Genomic DNA, 24,080 nt, shown 5'->3' with positions numbered 1-24,080 from the left:
ATTTTAACGTTTTTCTTTCATTCGATACATGCACAAACCATTACGATAATTGTCATTCTTGGCGAGTTATATCGTGAAAAAGTGAAGATAACGAACAGTGATTAATCTCATAAATCCTATAAAGAAAACAAAATTAAGAGTATACAGGGCCGTAAATTAACCTTCAATTTGGAGGAGGCAGGAAATTAGGCGGGGGTCTGGGGGCCGCCCAGGCCCCCAGACGCTGAGCACATTTTGTGCACACTGAACACGTTTCGTGCAAAATCCTTGATTCTAGGGCCTTCTAAGATGTTACTTGACTAACTCATTCTAAAAGAAAGATTTGGAATGCTTTTTAAGGGAGGTATCATGTTCTTAGTTATTGGAAACAACATAAATTCTAATGAACTTTAAATTTTAAATTTTTTTGGCTCAAAAGTTGGAGAAGGCAACTGCCTCCTCCGCCTCCATGTAATTTACGACCCTGGTATAGTCCAAACATGGACCCCCTGGAAAAACCAGTTTGGTCACACCCGTCGTAAGCCCTATATCTTGATCAGGTCAACGGAGAAATCTGTAGTCAAAATTAGTATTGTAAGGAACAGCATAACAATTTATATGAAAAAATGTGAAGAGGTCATTCGCCCTGATGGCAAAGTTTACATATGTATATACAAATTCGATCATTATAACGACCATAGATTTTGCGAAATACCAACTTCAAGCAAGACTGTTTAACCCCTGTAACATCAACTTACCGTCAGAAGCCTCCTTTGATTAAAAAAGTGATCATACGCAGATCATGCTCTCGCGTGTCAGTTCAACACAATACGAAAGTGATTATGGATTATGGGAATTTGACGATGGAGAAGCTGAACTTATTTGAGTTTATCACGATAAAGGTGAATTGTGACTTCGCCATTATCGTCTATCATCAATAAGATATACAGGTATGAAGCAGATACATGTATGGACGTTTCTGTGGTGTCTTTTATTTGCTAATATAGTACATTGTATACACGTCAGTTATATTGCCTATTATAATAAACAGACTGGAAACATTGGAGTCTGTACTCCCAAAACAAGACCAGAGGCACAGACATGCTTATTACCGTTCTGTACCAGTTTTATCCTGTTGTGTTATGTGCCTTCATTTTGTCTCTCGCAAAATTTTGGCAGAAAATGAAATGAAACAAGTTCTTCGTTAGTTTTTACATTAGCGAGGTCTCCGATTCAGCGCCATGGTAATTGGTCAAGATCTACCTCCAGCTTGCTTTGGCACCAGCTGTCCTGGCCAGTGATGGGTACCCTATTATCTCTATCCCACCGAACTATTAGAGGCTCTCATGAATCGAGTTTGATAGATGTTATGTCTATAATACTCATTGTGGATAATTTCTAAAAGTACGCAAGGTCATTAACTGTTAGTAACCCGTGGTGGGGCATGAAGCGATATTGCTGTCTTTTTTTAAATTCTTGCCTGCGGAGCGTGCCGGATCGATTGAGCCTCGAAGCACAATATAATTACATTACTAGAGAATGGAAGACTCTGCTGTACTTCAAAACACGATGAGGTCGAAATAAAAAAAAAAAGATTAAAATTTCAGTGGACTTGTGTTTCAGTAATCAATTTTTTGTCGGTGTTTTGCTGAAATTTTTATATCGACTGTGTCTTATTAACGGAAGTGATTTTTCAATCATCGTCGTCCTCGTCATCATCCTCTTTAAACCTGTTTTTCATCCTCTGAACCATCTTCACTCCCGAAGCGACAGACAAATGAAATTTATCGTCTTACACGTCATATTATAGATATATATTTGTGTTATGGAGTGTGTTAACGTTATATAAAAAAAACCTTGGCTCGCGCCTTTCGTAGTTTTTCAATGTCATAATTCCTTTGATAAAAGCCGCTACACAGTAGCAAGCAGTGTAACTGCAACATCTGAATTTCGTTATCACGGAAAGCCCTATCTCCGGTCTTTTATCTCGTAAGGCAATAAACGCCCTGAATTGCATTTTTAAAAGAATTAAAACAAATTTGGTTTCCGTGTTTTAGGTCGATGTTTTTCCCCCGTCCACAGGTGATGAATAGTGAATTTTAATTATTCTGACTTATTTACAGAACCGTTTTTTCTTCTTTCTGAAATCGAAATAGTGCCTAAAAATTTAAGAAATTAAGCCAAGCATTAGAAAATATTTAACGATTGCGAAGTGCACCAATGAGCACTTATTTGTTGAAAGGGAGAAATTTTAAACGATTTAAAAATGATCGTGTTAGTCAAGAAGCAAAAATATTTCTGCCTTGCCGTAACTAATTGTAAACACGAGGGCATGTATTTATTTTATGAGGTAGGGAAGAGAACAGGGAATCTAACCAATCAACGACCAGAAAATTCCCTTATCTGAAGTCTCTATCAAAATCTCCGTACGTATTCTCAATCCCGCGAGAATGATTTTAACCTGGCGAACACTACTGAAAAGATTGAGTTCGCGTAATACCTACACGACAGAACCAGTCCAAATGGATTCGTCAATTCTCCTAGAATGCTAATTACTCGCAATTAATAGGATTCTCATTTGCATATTTTTTCTCTCTCCTCGAAGACTGCCTTCGGAAAGTGACACGTTATTGTTGAAAGAAGACAATGTGAAATGCTAATTTCATATTCGTCATAATGTGTGTTTGTTTCCCCGCACGTGAGTGTAATATACCGTAAAGAGAAACCTACAGCACGCGGGGTTATTCGGATATTATATTATTATAGTGGGAAATTTAATCAACAGAAGATGAACTGGTTCGCATTTTCTACAATTTATCTGTACATTATGGGAGTTTTACTGAAACACACGACAGGTAAGATTTCACAGCTTACTCCGATAAAACTCTGTGTACAATATGTCAACCCTGATCTATAGAAAAGTTGATGTTCATGAACAGTGAAAATGTCAAATGTTTCTACACCTTAACCCGATCTATCCTTAAAAGTCCACTACGTCTCTCGTGTATAATATTATGTGATATCTGTCCTAAGGTACGCTTTGTCGAGGACCTGTCAGAACATTAGTGATGCGTCATTCTCCCAATTTATCATCCGCGAGCCATTGTTTAAAAGCATTGTCTTGTATGCAAATGTTACACGGAATACAATGAGATATCGGACATTATTAAATGAGGTATTCTTACGACGGCGACTATATTCCGCAAAACCATGTACTTTATCGAACTTTTAAAATCAAAAGAAATCCAATCTAAAACCTTGAACCGATCTTAATGAGCAACAAAATATCTTCTTGTAAGCCAACAATGAGATTTTTACGTTAGAATGCGATGGGCGGATCGTTTCGCTCTCGGAGTGATTTTTCATCAATGAAATCGGTAAATATTGTTTATTTACTTATCAAAGCGGGGTGAGAACCCCGCTGGGGCGTTTCATAGCAGTTATAAAGACGCCTTATAACCCTCGATTGTGCGACGTTTAGCGGTTTAGGGTCCTCTCAATATGGTAGACTGATTGGATTAAAAGACTTTAGTGAGAGTGATTTTTCCTAAAGCAAATATATCTATTACTTGAGAGGGACGTATCGGTATAAGCAGTTCTTGTGTGGTATAAATGTGGAATTTTCTCCATTATAAATCTAGAAAATTATAGCTAGGTATCAAAATTAGCTCATCATTTACTCAAGTGATCAAAAATGTCGGCAGGAAGTATAGGCATTCATTAAATAATAATTAGATTTGCAACACCCCCCCAACCCCCCCAAAAAACTCAAGCACGAATACACGACAACTTGGCTATCATTGATCGGTAGGACAAAACAGGAGATAATTTTGATAAGTTGTTTTCAGACTCGCATGCATAAATTGCCATACAGCGTTTTAACAGACATTTCTAATCCCATTATTCGCCATTCAGCATTTGTACAAGAAGAAAAAACACTACACAACGGAATTAGCATCCCTGTAAGATGAAGTCGACTGTTTACGTATCAGTCTATCAGCTGTTTTCAACTGAAACTGCGAAAATAATTCTTCCGGTAAAACCGCTTCTGTTTACAGAAATACGTCGATTTGTTTGTTATGAAATTTGCATGCTTTTGTATCGAATACGGATTTAATGATAGCCGCCTGTAATTATTTGATCCCACTTTCAAAAGACTTCGAGTATTTCTGCCGACTTCAACACGAATATTTTCTTTGAGGATTTGAGAAAGATTTGCAACAAGATGCGAGTGCATCTTAGGTTTGAGACTTCGATGTTGCACGTTAACGGTGTGGTGAATGTGTAGTGCGGGGTAGTATTGTTAGTCATTCATCGCGTGGTGAAAATACAGAATCTTGCTGATTCTCTGATCCTTATGAAATATTTAAAAGAAACTTCAGATACTATTTAAATGAAATTCCCTAACTAAGGAAAATTACCCTCTTCTAAAGCCGAAACATGTAGCCAGCGAGTAGGCTCCCACAGTTTAACATTATTTATAAAGCTTAACAAATGATTGCACAGCGTAGAAAATGTAGGTATAAAAAAACAATAATAAGCTTTCAGACTTGTCAAGTGGTGCCAGTCTATCAACTCGATGGGTTTCTGATGCGCGTTTTTTTCGGACAGGGTTGATGAACCCGGCGTGTTGACGCCACATTCGTTAGTTAATTAGTGATCACTAATGATAAATCGTGCATAATCTAGAAGAACCACTTTACTAGCACAATAATGTACTGACGCTGTGTAGTAAAACGAACAGAATCAATACAGGATCTCTCTCTCTCTCTCTCTCTCTCTCTCTCTCTCTCTCTCCTTTCTCTCTGTGATTTTTGCGTATCCAGCCTGCGGGTTTACTCAGATTAAATCTGTGCAAAAGATTGTCTAATTCTGAATTCTGTTTAATTATACATCTTTATATTAATCTACATAACATGATTTCACCAAATCTAATCTACTTTCGTGAATTGCAAAAACCATAAAAAATTTCAAACGGGAACAGACGCAGAAATCCTTAGCCAGGTCTTTTCCCATCTCACAACTCGTTATTCAACGTTTAATAATATTTGATAATTTCCTGAGTGAATTAGAAACAAATTCTTTCGGTCTCTCGTCTCTCTTGCCGGGCTGTGAAAACGAGATCTTTCATCTTGAAGAGGAAATGAGTAGAAGTCGGCGTTCGTGTAGTTTACACATCGAAGCGTAAATTATACAAATTTACAGAAAACTTAATGTGTTCTTTTAAATTGTTTAATAAACATCATTTCGTAGTCAGTATTTCAACGTCTGTTTCGAAAGAAAGCAAATTATCTTCAAGACGATTCTGGAAATGGATTGCAGTGAATAAAATACAACAAAATATATTGCAAAAAGTTCGCTGAACTTTGTAGAGTGGGGAATTTGTAATGGAAACTTTTTCAGGAAAACGATCTTTGAATTGGCACTTCCGTTATGTTCAATGAAAAAAATTTTGAATAGAAAACACCCATATAAATACATTATATATCATATGTGTTTTATGTCAAAAGTAAGGTGTTCCAATCCCGCGGTGTCAATAAAATATTCAGAAGCTCAATATCATTTAATTAAGGGCTAATCAATAATTTTGATTTACAACAAGAATTGTATTGAATTAGACATGCCTTCCAACATTCTGGGTGGGGATTAGGCAAGGAAGAGAATCCTAGCACGTGTTCAAAGCTACTCGATGGACGGAAAAATAAAACGCCCAACTTTACTTAAAATTCATAAACCCTGACAATAATAAACCAGAAAAAATATCTCTGTAGCATACACACACACATATACACATGCACGAACACACACGCACGAACACACACGAAATGACTGGAACAGTTCCGAAGTAGCCGTTTAAATATGTATCCATTCCGTATTTAAAAAAAAAAGTTTTTTGAAATGTTCGTAGAAAATTTTAACATTTTGTAGAAATGTGTGGTGTGGGGTGGGGTGGGGTTGGTTCAACCACCGCAACCGCACACCGTTAAATCCGCCCACCTACATAAGATATTTAAGATAATCATTATATAATAAACTAATACGTGTTTTTTGTTGAATTCTTCAACTTTGAACTAGGCTATATCGATTTTAATAAAAGAAAATTTTAGATTCATCTGTTTCAAATTTGGGATTAAATCTTACTGTGTTGTATGAAAACACTGGAGTTGAACAAGGGAATGTTCTCCGATCTTCTCAATGTGAGAGGGTGCAACTGAATCGAGGCAAATCGTTTTTACCTGCATAAATTAAATCATTCTAATTTCACTTCTTAATAGGCTTTTTAAAATTTCTTTCTATGATGACTCAATTATAATGCGGCGTGCTATAGGTAAAGAAAAGCAAAGAGTTTTAATTTTAAAATGTCTTTTAGTTTGAGATCAATTTCGTTTTTATTAACACTATAAATCCATACATTGCGAACATTGAGAGAGAGAGAGAGAGAGAGAGAGAGAGAGAAGAGAGAGAGAGAGAGAGAGAGAGGAGAGAGAGGAGAGAGAGAGAGATTATCCTGTATATTTCCTATTGTTTTGATTGTACTTTAAATGCCCACTGTATGTGGTCGTTGTTGAAATAGCTGGTCGTTCAATCAGGAGATCTAGATCGTCTTTCCGATAAATCCTTTGTTTCCATTTCCGAACGTCGCCACTCGGAATACCGGCCCCGACGGAAATCGCCACTGTCTCGTGTCAGGCCGAATTTTCTACGGTATGATAAACTAACAAATTGAAAGGGAAATTGTTAAGGTTTTTTAATAATCTGACCGTCTAAACAATCGATCTGAAAGGGGACTAGAATTTAAATGGCTTTCTGTATACACGGTGGAGCGGAGGTCTGTATTGAGGAACGAACTGTACTGAACGATAAGCATCTACAAGTGGTCAATGAGGGCTCCCTTGCGATAAATGTGGGGTGAAATACAAAGAAATGTCTCAAATATCCTCGCGTTAATCTTATCTTTGACCTATCGAGGAATTTCAAGGGAATTAAATATTGTAAAACTAAATTCATAACTCAACAACTTTCCACAAGGTACAATTACGCAGTGTAATAATACCATATGCAGAGTTCTCGATCTCCACTCTTTTCTCGTTCTCCGTATTTCTTTCACTCAATTTTGATCGAATCAAGCCATATGTATAATGCCCTTCCCTCCTATTATTTTCTCTCTCTCTCTCTCTCTCTCTCTCTCTCTCTCTCTCTCTCTCTCTCTCATTATAATGATAATTTATGCCAGATTAGTCGACTTCACATCTGTTTGCCCGCGAGCATCACCCTGTCATCTGCCATTAAAATACAACATTCCGCGACAGAACATAGTCATTTCCATTATTTATGAAATCATGAAATCTAAAAATTGCAAATGAATATTTAAGGTATGGTGCATTTTTAGAAAGCATGATATGTAAATACTTAATAAGGACAGATTTATTAGATGTATAACCCGTCACATGTAACAGTCGTCAGATGTAACAGTCATTAGATGTAAACCCGTCACATGTAACAGTCGTCAGATGTATAACCCGTCACATGTAACAGTCGTCAGATGTAACAGTCATTAGATGTGAAACCCGTCACATGTAACAGTCATTAGATGTGAAACCCGTCACATGTAACAGTCATTAGATGTGAAACCCGTCACATGTAACAGTCATTAGATGTGAAACCCGTCACATGTAACAGTCATTAGATGTGAAACCCGTCACATGTAACAGTCATTAGATGTGAAACCCGTCACATGTAACAGTCATCAGATGTGAAACCCGTTACATGTAACAGTCGTCAGATGTTAAACCCGTCACATGTAACAGTCGTCAGATGTGAAATTGTTAATTACACTAGGTCAGTACACATAGTTTTATCATCCTGTGAGGAGCCGGGATAGAATAGGTCCTCAATACCCCATTGCTTGTCGTAAGAGGCGACTATTTAAATGGGGGCGGTCCTTCGAATGAGACCGCAAAAACCTAGGCACCATGTCACAGGTGTGGCACGATAAAGATCCCTCCCTGCTCAAAGACCATAAGCGCCAAGCATAGGCCTACATTTTGCAGCCCTTCACCGGCAATGGTGACGTCTCCATACGAGTGAAAAATTCTCGAGCGTGACATTAAACAATATGCAACCAATCAACATACTTTTACCGAGATACGAGTATAAAGCATGTTTACAAACATTGGTAAATGTAAATACTTTAATATACATGTATTTTTTGCTGTACAAAGTCGGAATAAGCATGGAAAACATATCCTAAAACCAGTCGTGAACGTCTATGATAAACGATTCCGGGTGGTATTCATATTTACATGAAATTCAATTTAATGGATTAAGAGAATATGCTGCCAGGGCGAAGTTAATATAGAATAGATAGGATACAATTTGCAGGTGTATCAACAATTTGTATTGCAGAGAAGCCTCTGCGAACATTAGTGGAAAATTGAATTTCATCTCTCATCCCACTTAGAAATAACATGGAATTCTGAGTTGCTAGATTTTTCTAGTATCAGTATATTACTGCGCAAACTAAAAATTCAAGTAACGTTGGTGACATTTTAACACGTGAAAAATGGCGTGTTCTTAAGACGACATCGGTTATTGTGATCTAAACTTGTCAATTAAGTGTTGTAACATCGTATAAATACCGTAACGTAATAGGTCCCACATTTAGATTTTCTTTGTACTAGGAGGATACATAATTAATTGTTTGTCGGGATTTTTTAATTTACAGTCATTTCTGTACACTTCCTACCTGGTGACATAACTAATGACCGTCGTTAGCTGGCGATGCAGTTTCATTCGTTGCTAACATTCTACAAACCTTTGGGGTTGTCAACGAACACACGTCGATGGCAAGTCACGTTCCGGACAGTATTCTGACGAGATTACAGGTTACATAGAAGACAAAATACAGAAAAAAGTTTAACTCGAAAAACATTTTAGAAACCGGGGTTGGTTCGATAGCATTGTGAAAAAATACTTTACAAACGCATATTTAAGCACGCGATTTGAAGATAAAGTGTTTGTTTTTACTTTGGCTGGGCTTAACTATAAAAGACCCTAAAGCCGCCCGCTTTCTCGTTGCTAGGGCCAAGAGACCGTTTTCTCGATAGGAGTTCTATAATGAGTTTAAGAATAACAAGTTCATGCAGTTTTAGGGCTGGTAAGGGTACGCAGTGTATACTACAATTTATATCGTTGCTTGTCACTAGAGTCAAACCAACACAGCTGGTAGTGTGAAGGTCACATATCTCAAACATCCCACATTCTTTGGAAGAAGAAAATACTCAGGTTTACATAATATTCTTAGAACATGCTTTTAGTTTTAATCGCAACAAGATAATTTACCTTCTTCTGTAGATAAATGGATTAAGAGGCCGGTAATGTCGATAAAAGACTTAGGTGCTGTCATTTTTATTATTTTTACCACCTAGTCTTCAACAACGAATCACATGGATGGATAGTATATAGAACACATCATCTAGATAAATATCATATTCCATATCATCTGATTGATTGATTATATCTTGCTTAACGTCTCGCTCGAGAATTTTTTGCTCATATGGAGACGTCACCAAGGCCGGTGAGGGACTTCAAATTTAGGCCTATGCTCGGCGCTTACGGCCATTGAGCAGTGAGGGTTCTTTATCGTGCCACACCTACTGTGACACGTGACATCCGTTTTTTAAGGTCATCTCCGAGGACCCGTGACATTCACACCTTATCATCTGTATTCCTTGATACGTTCACAGGTGATTGTTTACCTATAAACGGTAAACGACAACGTATTGTTAAGGAAAACCGATGCATTATATTGAAATTAACCGGTACACCCAATCTCCTGTTGTACAGTAAAGTGAAGTTAAGACAATGCGTGTATTTTACTGTTCATTTGTCCAGTGTGTTTGCCTTTGATATACCTGCCAACTTTAATGATAGCCATTTCCTCATGAATGTGAACAATGTGCGGAGGGATTTTGATAAATATAGTACGTTTATTTTAACGGTTGGGTATTGCGACAGAAATGAGAGTGGAATGTAAATATAAGAAATAAACTTTAGTTTTGAAAATACATGAGGGTATGAACTGCAACACTTCACGTCGGCATATCCCTCAATATAGTTAACGCGCCGCAGGAAGGATGTAGGCCATGCGTAAAGCGGCACGATCCGTGTATGACCATGTATTTTTAAAAGTGAAATTTATTTCTTAGATTTATGACGACCGATGCCATGTGTACATGCAATCTACGATTTACAAATATGTTCCCAATTCACAATGTGTATCTACTGTAAACAAACCCATACTTCGTGGCACAACGCGCGCGCCTTACCACTTCGCCATTTTCTTCCAATTTCATTCCATGAGGCAGTATCTTTCAATTCCATTGTCTTTGAAAGGCATTCGTCATGTTTTGTAAATTTCGTTATCTTTACAACAACATAAAGTAGTGCGGAATTCTTTTACAAAGTTCACATTGATCACAGCGGAAGAAAAAAAAACCCACTACAGAAATGACTAATGATTTATGAAGATAAAAAAAGGAACTAATTTAATAACGGCCATCAAAAGTTGCGTTTTGCAGATGAGTTTTCACCATTAGCAAATCATTTATCACGGTCTCAAATAGACGAACGCTGACGTGTGTTCTGGCGTACTCCCGTTCACATACGGGTTACTTCGCTATTGAATCCCTATTGAGACCGGTCCATCTATGTAAGGGTCGACTGCAAATGAGAAATCTTAAAGAAGGAAATTGAAAATTAGCTTATATTGCCTTCGTTATTTTGACAAGTGGTGTGCAATATTTCGGCAGTTTTGACAAGCAATTAGACATTATCGCGATCTTATTTGTTTCAAGGACGGGGTTTTCTTTCTTTGTGACGTAATATAAGCATGTCGTTATACTCTGCAGTTGTATAAAACAAACAAGCCCTTGCGATTTTTCTCTGTGTATGTTATCAGCAAGGGTGTGATCCCTGGTCTATGCTATAAAAGATTTTCTATCCAACGTCTTTATACACATTCTCATTCGTTATACTTTTTATCCTCTAAAGCAGGAGAGTTTCAAAACAATGGCCGTGTGCCCCACATTTAGAAGTTTATTTGATAGTCATGAATTGAGAACATAACTCTTTCTATAAAAGCTAGGATGATTGATTGTTTTACGTCCCGTCGAGAATTTTTCAATCATATTGAGATGTAAACAGATGTCGGTGAAGTACCACTAAGTTAGATCTAGATGCTTAGCGCTTACGACCGCAGCATTGAGTGTTCTTTAATGTACCAACGCCTGTCGCGATCACCTCCGTGTCTAAGGTCATATCCGAAAGAACCGTAATTCTCACTTCTATATACCGAGTGTTTGGCGAAGGAGCAATCACTACCTATGTTTACATCTTAGGTTTGACGTAGTCATGGCACGAGCGGGGCTTAAGTTAACGACCCCCCCCCCCCCCCCCCCCGTTAAGAAGCGAACGCTCTACCACTGGGCTACTGCGACCGGTATATAAAGCTAGGAAAAAGTTACCAACGCAGCGTACCAACACATACTATATCTCAGCCTGAAGTCCTGAAACATACGCATGTGGACTGGAAAATCTGTAATGAACAAAGTTTGCATGAGTTTATCTACTGAGAGGTATCGAAACACACCTGTACGCACAAGTCTACCGAGTTGTTCCTAACATAAGCATACAAGCACCAACACATACTAGTGTACGAAAGGTACCTAGATATCCCGCACGCACTAATATACAGAGTGCTCCGAGAAATACACGTAATCCTAAACATTTTTCTGATGGATACCAATATTTACTAATCAACCGAGGCATTGAGTGATTCCGAAACAAGTACTTGTCTATCAATGGTTACTGAATCACCAAAATAGTAACTCTAGTGAGCAGTCCTAACATAGATGTACCAGCACGTACTCTATTGTAGTTACAATGTAATCAGCCGAGGGGTACCGAAACATACAGACGCATGCCTAAATCTATGGAGGGGAACCAAAACATATTACACATGTATATAGAATAGTACCGGTAGTCAACCGAGGAGTCTCGAAACAGTCTGCTAAGGTTGGTTGGTTAATTTTTCACTCATATGGATGAAGGGTTGCAAAAGTAGGCTTACGGCCTTTGAGGCGGGATGTATCTCTGTCGTGCCACGCCACACCAGCTGCGACATGGGGATTCGGTTGTGTTTTTTTGGGGGGGAGGTGTCTCATCCGAAAGTCGCCTCTTAGGTACAGAGTACATACTCTAACCCGTATCCCCACGGGATGGCTGCTAAGATTGATTGTATATTGTTTAACGTCCTCTCGAGAATATTTCACTCATATGGAGACGTCACCATTACCGGTGAAGGACTGTAAAATTTGGGTATATGCTCGGCGCTTACGGCCTTTGAACAGGGAAAGATCTTTATCATGCCACACCTGCTGTGACACGGGACCTCGATTTTTACGGTCTTATCCGAAGGACCGCCCCATTTAGTCGCCTCTTGCAACAAGCAAGGGGTAATGAGGACCTATACTAACCCGGATCCCCACGGAACGGCTGCTAAAAAGTTAAAAACAATGTATGTAGTAGCGGCACGGTACTAGTCTACCGAGGGCTACCGAATACTACAAGAAGTCTACCGAAGGGTACCGGGACATACCAACACGTCCTGACCATGCTGCTTAAGTGGGATGCCCATCAAAGCAATTTACTCTAATCTTTTATATGTACAACTCTCGTGAAACAAAGATGTCGAGGAAACATCTCGCCAAGAACAACTTGAAAAGGCTTCTCTATACCATAATGAAACGGGGATCAGGTTTCGTTTTATCGTTTGTAGTGCAACCGCGTTGAAGTTTTTATTGCGGGAATTTTTTAGGTACAAAAACGTATACACGTTTGGAATGGCTCGTTAAATAGTGCCGTTTCCCTTGGCACTTACTTCTGTTGTATATTAATGTATATAGGAATATCATAGCATTTTATTTGATGCAATTAAGCGATGATTAATGTTGAGGTTAAAACACGGGCACGCGAAGTCTTTTCTTATGTTTACTACACGTGATATAATAAAGATGGCGGACGGTAGCGTTGTGTGCTATATTGTAATTGGTAGTTAAACTAGAGCTATTTGATGCTTTCACTTTCAACTTCCTTCATTTCGTGCTGAATTCTTGAGTTTCGGTTTAAATGGTGTGTCTGTGCGTTCTATATGTGGTTTAATACATACTGACCGTAAACAGAAGGATGCTTTGTATGACTTGTACATACAGCTCTACATTGGTCAGTTGCAGTTATAACTCGCTGTATACCGTAACAAAGGGTTCAAAATATTATCTTTGGAACTTTGTGAATTAATTCCATTCATGCTTTCTTGAAAACGCAGGGTCAATATAACGTCCGTTTGTGTGTCACAAATACGTTACCCGGCTTCGTGACCTTGTGATAAGCTATATCGTCATCTTTCATTCCACGCATGTCTGTTTGTCTTGGTGAAAACGCCTTCCGTTTGATACAAGAAAGAATGGATCCCACTCCACCCCCGGGGACCACAATTGTTCAATATACACATGTAGTGACTTATCGAAGTCGAGGAAAGACAACCTATCTAAATACACTACACAGAAGTTTCCTCACAAGTACTGGGGTTTTGGGGTTCAATATTTTTTTTTTTTTTTTTTTTAAAGACTTACTCAACTTAAGAATTCACCCTTCATAACTTTATCGAATGCAGATAAAACTACGGCACGGTATCAGAAATACGGGGAAAACTTTAACTTACTTTAACTTCGTTCAAGTATGTTTCGTTATCTAAATTGACTGCACTTTATAAATTGAGACATGTTTACTTTGCCGATAGCACTTAAAGGACAGGCCTCTTTCTGGAGAAAGAATAAACTGGGCAAACACGAATTCATGCAGGGGAAACATTAATTCGCTCATAATGACAACGGAAGCATGCCAGAGTCGACTAACATATGGCACGAGGTCATCAAAACCGAGAGACACCTTAAGTCATTGCAGGATTTGATTATGTGCAACAACATAAATTTTAAAAAAAATCTCATGTAATTTTTTCTGATTGTCAATCATTGAGATATAACCTCTAACACATCTAATTAACTTGAAAAGAAATATAAAGATAACCGCTTAATTTATTTTGACGGAACAGACTCGTTTTTAGTTAATATTCTCGTCTAAACAGTTCGACTTTCCCCTAATCCTCGGTATGCGATTGCGTCTTCAAAAGACTACTTCTAATGCTAAAGCTCGTGAGGGAATTAACGGAGGATCCACACGTAATCTGCGAGACTTATCTCTCCCCTCCATGTTCATCGTAATTATTATTTTTTTGTTGTAGATAATCAACCCTAAAGTGAATTCGACGTTCAATGATGCATTTTAGAAATAATTTAGTTTTACTCTTCATTTGCAAAAAACAAAAACAAAATACCATTAAATGAGGATTATTATCTCTCTCTCTCTCTCTCTCTCTCTCTCTCTCTCTCTCTCTCTCTCTCTCTCTCTATAAATATATATATATATATATATATATATATATATATACGGCAGGGGTGGGAATGTGCTATTTACATGTTTGTTATAGAAAAAGCGTGTTGCGCCTTTCGGCGAATGTTGTTGTAACCGCCGCAAAATGTACAGATTCTGTCCCAACAATCCCCCGACAAGTATACCCAGCATAACAGTTATTTCTGTCTAATCAGCCCCATTCATCAGCAGCGATGAAGCAATGAGATCATTTATCGACCAACAAGATTGTAAGATTTGTGATAATAAAAAAAAGCAGAGTAATGGAACATTCTACATTTTTACTAAAGTTCCTGCGTGTGTGTGTTAAATGATGATGTCGATAGAATTATCGGATCATAATGGAACCCAAAAAATCCCATTTCCATTCCCAATAACCGTGTAGCATGCGACAGCGTGGCGAGAATTTCATCATCATCGATAGCAAGTTTTTAGACTTGCTTAGATGGTCGAGCGGTCTAGGGCGCTGGAGAGAGAGAGAGAGAGAGAGAGAGAGAGAGAGAATAGATGCAATGCTCACATTAAATGCTCCGTGCTAGCGTTGACAGTTACGTACTATTTTAATTATTACACAAAATTTTGTGATTATGATAGAAGTTCTTTAAACACTGAAAACACTACACACATTAGAGACTATATTCAGTGATTGGTGCTTATTAGCTGCGTGTTGAACTGTGGGATACATTCATCCCAATCAGAAATGTAATGCTATTTGATATAGTAATTAATACTGACTCTAAGCCATTTGCTATTAAATAATTCAACTGAAAATGTATTTCTTACTTCGTCAATCCAATTCATTATACGTGTATATTTGAATTCTAAAGGGGGGATCATTTTAATTTGATTATGAATATTTTCGATTTTGTTCCGGATTGCATTCTAGGCATATTCCCCTATAATGCAATATATAGGCTACCTTGTAAAAGATTCCTGCTTTCTGTGAGTTACCAATCCCGTGTGAGATTCTTTGGAATGATTGCCATCAACCATCAGATTGAGTTTGTTCTGAGTTGTCTAAAACATGTCTTCTATTTCAAGAACCCGTATCATTGGTCCCATAAAACCCCGAAGTATATCTCGCTCTCGTATCGCTACACGCTAAATGCGATCATAAAATTGTTTCCATCACTCCACAAAACTCAAATCACGTCTCTCATTCAAGTTTTATGCTGTTTTGACATAAAACTATGGGTCTATTTTTTTGTTCATTTTCATTATGATTTATTTATATTTTGTTGCACGTGTTGATGTATTAAAAGGATATATGTTGAAATACAGAAATTTTAAAAGTGATTGCTTTGAAGTATTTGAATTGTAGGAAATGATTAATTGTTGGGTTGTTTTTTTTTCGATACACCCAAATCCATTGTATTTGATTTGCATATACCATGTGTGTAGTCGATCTCACGTAACGAATTTCAGTCTTCATAATGCATGATGTCATGGCATTTTCTTTATTAGTTGAATTAAATATCTCTTAAAAAAAAAAAAAAGAAGAAGAAAAAGAAAAAAGGATTTATTTCACAAATATTTAATTTCTCGTAGTTCTTTAGTAAAATCAGATGGAATCAGAAATGCATATGATTTATGTCATTGATTTGCATCCGCTTTCAGAATAGAGAATAGAGTGGATTTACTTTTGAATTTAACCATTGTGTCGCTGCTGATTAATTGCCATATATGATGAACGATATGTTTGTTTATTTCGTCCCTCATATACTTTCCCTCTGTCATTCAGACAACGAGAAAAAAGTAAAAAAAAAGATTAAACACAGAACCACGTAATTACTGAATGATAAACCCCGAGATAAGGTGGAGTTTACCGATAAATCCCGAGATAACCCACAGGAATCATTTGAAAATCATTGTTCCTAGACATCGTGGCAGCCATTTCTCTGTTTTCTATAAAATCAGACGTGAAATCCTTTAAAGTGCGTCTATGATGTACATTGTCAAACACAACAGTGAACGATCTTTAAGTGTTTTACACGTCTCTGCACTAATGTGATTTGTCGGTCAATTTTGCGGATTGTGAATTGCAAGAAACGCAAATTTTGTGTTCGCTTTTATTTTTTAATTGGTTACATGTATTTGTCTCCATCCTGAGTAAAAACACACGTCTGCGAATCTGTTTCGCTTTGGCCGAGAATTGTAAGCTTGTCTTTGATTTTAGAAAACTTGAAGTACTCAAGCATACAACTGTCAAATTAACTTAAGCTGAAATTTTTTTCATGCACGGTTCTCGAGTTTGTAAGAATGGTTTTCAAAGCTTTGAGATTCCTTCCAGAGTGACTTGCTGAAGAAAGACATATGCAAATACATAAACTTTTTTGAATGCTACATCGAATTTACAACCACAGACACAACGTCCTTGCAAATCAACTTAATATATCCTTTCCTGCATATGCCATCGTCACCTGTTATTACATTATGAAGATACGCATTTTTACGCACAGGTGCCATACAATGATTGGTATCGTATGTGGTTTTAGAAATTCTGCTCTGTCTTTCACAACTGTGTTATTTTTCCTGTTGACAAATCCATTTCGCAGTAATAAATTAACTTATAAAAGGCACGATAAAAGCATTTTTAAAAATTTTATTTCCCGATGCTTTTAAGTTTGTTTTTGTTGCGCCATGGTGTGTAACGATTTAGTAAGCTGTATTAGCTGGTCCGCTGCGCCGCTGTTATTACATCTTCATTATAAAAATGAAATAAATGTATTCGACGAGCTATGAGTTGACTTTAAAAGGTGTGGAAATTACACCTTCAGAGTTACCTTTTTCATATACTCTCATTATAAATAATACGCGAAAAGTGATTTTGCCTCTTGTGATTTTGAATCTGTTGACGTATGTTTAGAGTAGCGGAAAGGGACATTTTTTCGTTGAAATAACACAAATTAAGATGCTTTTGATTAATTCATTGTGGTATTCAGTTATAATTTTGTAATTAATTTGATTGATTCATTGTGGTATTCCGTTATAATTTTGTAATTAATTTGATTAATTCATTGTGGTATTCCGTTATAATTTTGTAATTAATTTGTTAATTGATTGGTATTCATTGTGGTACGTAGTATATAATTTTGTAATTAATGTTCTTATCTGTGTCGTATTTTAATGATTATTACCATCATCATTAAATGTAGAAACTCAATTTATAGAAATATAGTCTCTTGTTTTCTTGTAGGTATGTAAAATGTTGCCTTCAAAGGAGAAACATTAATTATATCAAATTCAATATAAGATTTTAATAAAATTACCCAGTTTGATTAACAGTAATATTTCATGCTTCACTAATTATTTATTAGTATACACATGTAAATCTATGGTGAAATGTACCATCGATTGGGATCTGCGACTGAAAATTAAAACAGCGAAGAAGGTCGTCCATTGATTTACTTCGACCTTGAACATTACATCAATATGGATAATGTCGACTCATTATCTTGACAATCCGTGGCTGTTATGTAATAACTGCGGGTATAAACATTTTATAGGCTTTTAAGAGAGATAAACTTTATTTATCAATGACAACTTCACAAAACAACAAACTGCCTTTGAATTTGTAAGACCTAACAACTCGGGAACGAAGTACAATAAAGAATTAACAAAAATATGAAGGAACGAGATAACTTGCTAATTCTCTACCCAGAGTTCCGTGCGCTCCTCGCACAGAAGCTTGCGTAACGCGCCCTCTGGTGAGAATGATAATTCACAAGCTTTCAGAGAATATTACATGAAGTCTCTTTTGACGAGAATAGAATGCAAATTCCATGCATGATTTCTGATTACAAAAAGGGTGCGGAAAACTGATGATGAGTTAATTTTCTAAGTCCAATGGCTAAAACTTTACAAAAAAGATAAAGAGATCTTAAGAAAATGCGATCTTGTCATGGTAAAGTAGTGTACCAAATAACAATGAATATCTGCAAGTATGACGAAATCATTTTTATACAGAACCAATAATTTATCCAAATTATGTTATTTCCCCACCGATCACCCTCATAAGTCGTTCTGAATAGTCAGTTTCCACCTTCTGTAAGCTTTAGAGATGACCACTTGTGGGATACTATTACACAAGCTATCCACACTTCAGGTGCCTGTGTTCAGTGCTTGTTCTGAATACGTGACGCTTAAAACATTATTTACAGCATTGGTCCGTAATATATCTAATATGAAAGTTCGTACGACTTAATGTTAGAACTCCTAATAAAACTGTATACTTGATAAAAGAACTATATCCTTGAGCGATGACATTCAAAGCCCTGTTTTTACACCTGAAAATGACCTTTTTCGTCGGCCATATCTGACATTGTTTCAAGACCCCCAAGGAAAATAGACATGCTTTTGTCGACTTTTTGTATACAAAGATGATGGACAACGTTAACACATCACGCCTGCACACCTACAGAACAATGTGTCCTCCATTGGCGAATTTTGAGGGAGATGGGATACACGTCTGAAATGTTTCCTTAAGTAACTCCCCGTTGTAGATAGGAAAAATACCCTGCAACTTTTTTTTTTGGCTCGTACATGTGAACTCGGACGCAAATCGCAATAAATTAAATAATAATAAAAAAAATGAAGGAACTCTTTGCATTCAGCTTTTGGTGGATGGAACCACATACTAGGGTCGCACTTCAGGCTTTAACAATACAGGGGTCGAGATGTAACATTGGAATTTTTTAACGCATGGTGTAGTGATACACTTGTATTATATCGTATTTCTGAACTCCAAAACGTTTGATCAACTTTTGGCTTTTGTTTTAAAATTCCGCAATGTCATCGACCACGTCAGATTCCAATTGGCGCCTTACCTGTCCTGTGTGGCAGTGTGTGGTTTCATACATTAACATTCCCGTGGGTATCCGGGTTGGAGTAGGTCCTCAGTATCCCTTGCTTGTCCTAAGAGGCGACTAAATCGGGCGGTCCTTCGGATGAGACCACAAAAACCGAGGCCCTGTGTCACAGCAGGTGTGGCACGATAAAGATCCCTCCCTGCTCAAAGGCCGTAAGCGCCGAGCATACATGAAGGCCTAAATTTTGCAGCCCTTCTCCGGTAATGGTGACGTCTCCATATGACTGAAATATTCTCGAGAGGGACGTTAAACAATATTCAATCAATTAATCGTGCATTAACGCTTACGCAGTTGTTTCGCTTGTATTTGGAAGTTAATTCTGTCTTGGTTAGGTAGACCAAAGTTGTAGAAACATGCATGTGTAACTACACGGAGGTGTCACATTGTTATAGAATATGTATTTTGATATCAATTAGCATTTAAATGAAAACATTACACTATACATGAAATTAAATCTTTGCTATTTTCCACTCTCTCTAGGACTGCTGTGTGATTGCACGACAGAAGAATGCCTGGAGCAGGGTACCCGGATGTGCTCGGGCACGTGGTGCTACAGCGAGACGTACGACGGTTTCGTGGAGGCTGGATGCTCGGACCAGCGGCAGCCATTACTGTGTGAAAACCGTCTGTCCTCCAAACTTCTACAACACATAATATCTCACTGCTGCAACGATAGAGACTTCTGCAATAAGAACGTAATGCCGACCCCTGCCCCGCCCCGGAGCAAAACTGGTACTTGTATAGTCCATTTCAACTTTTTTAATATATTACTAAGAAATGTGGCACCATGTTTGAATTTTTGAAAAATACATGAGGGCATGAACTGCGTCGTTTCACGTCATGCATACATTTTCAAAATTGAAAAATCATTTTTATATTCACATTCTGCATTCATTTGCGTCGGAATTCCCAGCCGTTACATATATATGTACTAAATGTATATATACATGTGAAGGTTGTGCGTATGGACCCTGATATATAGATTAAATATATCAACATTCATACGCACAATCTCCACAACTGCATTTCATTCATGTCATGGGGAAATGGTTATCAATTCAACTGGTAAAGACGTCGAATGCTAAAACATTGTAAATGCAAATATTTACGAATAGACATTGAAACTAATAAGATAAAGGGATATCTAAATAAAATCAAGTTTATTTGTTTTGTTTTTTTATATTTTCAGAACCTAAAGACGCTGATCATTCACCGAATTTGGAACGAAATTATGAAAACACAAATGACGTATTAGAAAATACAAACAATGACTTGTCACATGACCCCGATCATACAGATTGTCCATGTGCACTAAATGGACCAAGCAAAGAGAGTTCTAAGATGTTAAATCCTATTTATATCGCAGTACCTGTGGCGGGCGTATGTGTACTCTTGGCGTTAGTGATATTCGCCATGTACTTGTTGCGCAGGCGCACTGACTACTACGAGAGGTATAATTATCCTCGTAATGTGACGGTGCCACCATGTCACGTGATTGGTGGAGCTAAACAAAACGCTTCTCCGTGTAAAATAAACAGATGCACGGACAGTGAAAGATCGTCAGCAAGTAGTGAAACAAGACTTTTTCTCTAGGAAATGGGCTAGAAGCACGCTTTACATAAAAACACATCGTTTTATGCAGATTCGCCGTCTACTGATGACATCCATAATGACGTAGTAGTATAGAAACGAAAAATGATGACGTCTGTCATGACGTAACAGTGTTTATAACATTGAAAGAGGAATTCGGTTCCTGCTTTGATGTGTAATTGCTGGGGAAAAAACAACAGTATCTTCTGTGAAAATAGAAGTCTTAAATTCAGCAGGAATATTCTCATTGTTCAAAGATCTCGACATGAAGGTGACATCATCCATTCTCTGTGAACACGTTCATTTTAAACAAGATATAAAATTATATATCTATGGAAGGACATCTTGTATGTGGGTAGTGGATATCATGGGAAAAACCTGTTGGTTTTTTTTTGTCTGTATGTGTGCTATTTATGTTATGGAACGAAAGCTATTCAAATGTCTAAACAAAAAGGGTAGAGTGATTTTTTATACAAGCTTATGGGGTGTTATACGAAAGGTGCTATTTTTATGTGTTTTGTATGAAGGGCGAATGAATACATAGCCACGGGGCGGTTGTATGTTTGATGCTGCTTCCACTGGCACGGGAGGTATTTTTGTAGCTGTATGAGAAACTGCCTCATTTTCATTTTGCTTCATATTCAAGAATCTCATTTTATATAATCTGAAGTTGACGTGTGTGCCAAAACATCATTCTCTTATCTATTTCTTACTATCTTATGATCAATGCTTTTCGAATTGTTAAAGCTTAATATATATATTTTTTAAATAGTACAAATAGTAAATATTCCCATAGACAGATCTAAGAGGACATGTTCGACATCTTTAGGGAATCTTCAAAACGTTTAGAAAACCTCGAAAAATAAAATCACAGCTCAAAAAGAAAAAAACCAGATTGGATATTTAATTAATGAAATTTGGATTTCAGAAACATTCCCGCGTCCGCTCTTGAATTGGATATGTGATTATGAATTTTGACAAAAGAAAGGATCGTTCAAAATCATTTTTAACAGTTATCTTTATATAATCTCTGTGAAATTGTCACTTGGAATTATCATTTAACAGCTACTTATACAGGTATACATGTACTTAAAAGGGAATTTGTTTACATTGCTTTTTTGGGGTACAAATGAAGTCACCATATCGCTTTTCATGAAGCTAATGCTTCAAATCTTTTTTTAAAACTTTAATTTTGCATTAATTTTCATGAAATAGATATGTCACAAAGTGATGTGTTGTGATGTAGTATGTTGATGGTATATCAGGTTAGCGTGGTTGTATTTGCGTGCTGTAAATGCAACAATCTGTTTATTTGAAGCTATTGTTAACAACACATGAACATGTTATTTGAAATAAAAATATGTAAAAAAAAAAAAAAAAAAAAAAAAAAAATTTTTTTTTTAGTTTTATGTTAAATGATCGCTTATAATTTTGGATTCTATTCCTGTTGACTCATACATTAATATATCGTGCTAGTATAGACCCTACCAGGATGGATATTGACCATTTTGTTTTACTCGTCGTGATCAAGAAACGGGGATATTGCAAACATCCATTAGGGTCGTGATTGAACGGTGGAAAGAATACACCTTCATCCACAAGTCAAAGAGTTCCGTGATCGCACCCCACCCACAAGTTAAAGAGTTCCGTGATTGTACCTCACCCACAAGTTAAAGAGTTCCGTGATTGTACCTCACCCACAAGTTAAAGAGTTCCGTGATTGTACCTCACCCACAAGTCAAAGAGTTTCGGGATCGCATATACATTGTACAAATATGGACCACCCCCTAGTTAAACGGATCTTAATGACATTTTTCTAGAAAATGATTGTTTACTAGAAATTAGTGGCAAGAGTATAGAAAAATGACATATACAAGCTTGAAGCTTGAAAGTATACGATGGTTTAGGACAAGTGGACGAGATAAAATTCGTTCCCACGATAATTTTTTTTATTAAGGGCAGGCTTTATATGTACAGTAACTTCAAGATTCTTTGATGCATATACATGTACAAAAAATATAAATGTGTCTATAATTTGGGGTTAGGTGGGTGGGGGTTGTACCTGGTAAACTTATACTAAAGCACATGTATTGTAATTTATGAAACGAAAAAAATGGCAATGGATTTCAATAACAGAAAAGAAAAACAAAGTCCAGTAATATATTGGTTACTCTCTCCTGATGAAAGATGACACGTGCATTGTCACAAAATGCACGCAAAGGATGAACTTTTTTTTTATTGCGTCTTTAATTTTTAAATACACTTACATGTTTTATGTGTCACTGAATTATACATGTAAGTACATGTATCAACACATAGACTTACATAGATTATACACTAGCACTATACATCAGACATAGATATACAAGTATTATATATATATTATACACAAGCACTATACACCAGACATAGATATACAAGTATTATACATATATTATACACAAACACTATACACCAGACATAGATATACAAGTATTATACATATATTATACACAAGCACTATACACCAGACATAGACATACAAGTATTATACATATATTATACACAAGCACTATACACCAGACATAGATATACAAGTATTATACATATATTATACACTAGAACTATACATCAGACAGACATACAAGTATTATACATATATTTTCATTTCTTCTACACACATGTGCAAGGTCGAACTTTAAGTATTACACAGTGTACATATTCAAAGAAATACTTATAGGTTTATAATTATATTATACAAAAATGTAGCTAGTGATGATAGTAATGTTAGAATTAATTGAAAGGTCCAGATATGCGAGAGGATACACAATTATTAATAGTCCATGAAATCATCCTCTTGATCTTCAACTGAGGATTCTTTAAGTGACATATAGATATGCCCTATGTTGCTTCAAAGGTTGTTTAATATATGCAATGAAGGAAAATAGAGTTTTACTTGAACTTGTGATCAAATATGTTTTGGACTTGGTGAATTTCATAAGATTAGTAGTCATTTGACCAGTGAATATTGAGAGGATCCTATTTCGAGGGAACAAATTGTATTTCGTGGGAAAGAACATTTAGTGAGAACGAATTTCATTTCATGGGAGCGAATTT

At 36.7% G+C, this 24,080-nt stretch overlaps 1 protein-coding gene across 1 annotated transcript; it reads left to right on the top strand.

Moving 5' to 3' along the window:
* Positions 1 to 2,398: 2,398 nt before the first annotated feature.
* On the top strand, positions 2,399 to 21,874 carry LOC125666093 (uncharacterized). Its single transcript, XM_048899210.2, has 3 exons — positions 2,399 to 2,834; positions 19,875 to 20,126; positions 20,584 to 21,874. The coding sequence occupies exons 1-3, from the start codon at positions 2,768 to 2,770 to the stop codon at positions 20,985 to 20,987; spliced, it is 723 nt and encodes a 240-aa protein (XP_048755167.2). The 5' UTR covers positions 2,399 to 2,767; the 3' UTR covers positions 20,988 to 21,874.
* The last annotated feature ends 2,206 nt before the right edge of the window (positions 21,875 to 24,080 follow it).

The sequence above is a fragment of the Ostrea edulis genome, chromosome 10, assembly GCF_947568905.1.
Source record: "Ostrea edulis chromosome 10, xbOstEdul1.1, whole genome shotgun sequence".
NCBI classification, from domain to species: Eukaryota; Metazoa; Mollusca; class Bivalvia; order Ostreida; family Ostreidae; genus Ostrea; species Ostrea edulis.
The sequence above is the reverse complement of the archived record's forward strand: the minus strand, read 5'-3'. Positions and strand labels throughout refer to the sequence as shown.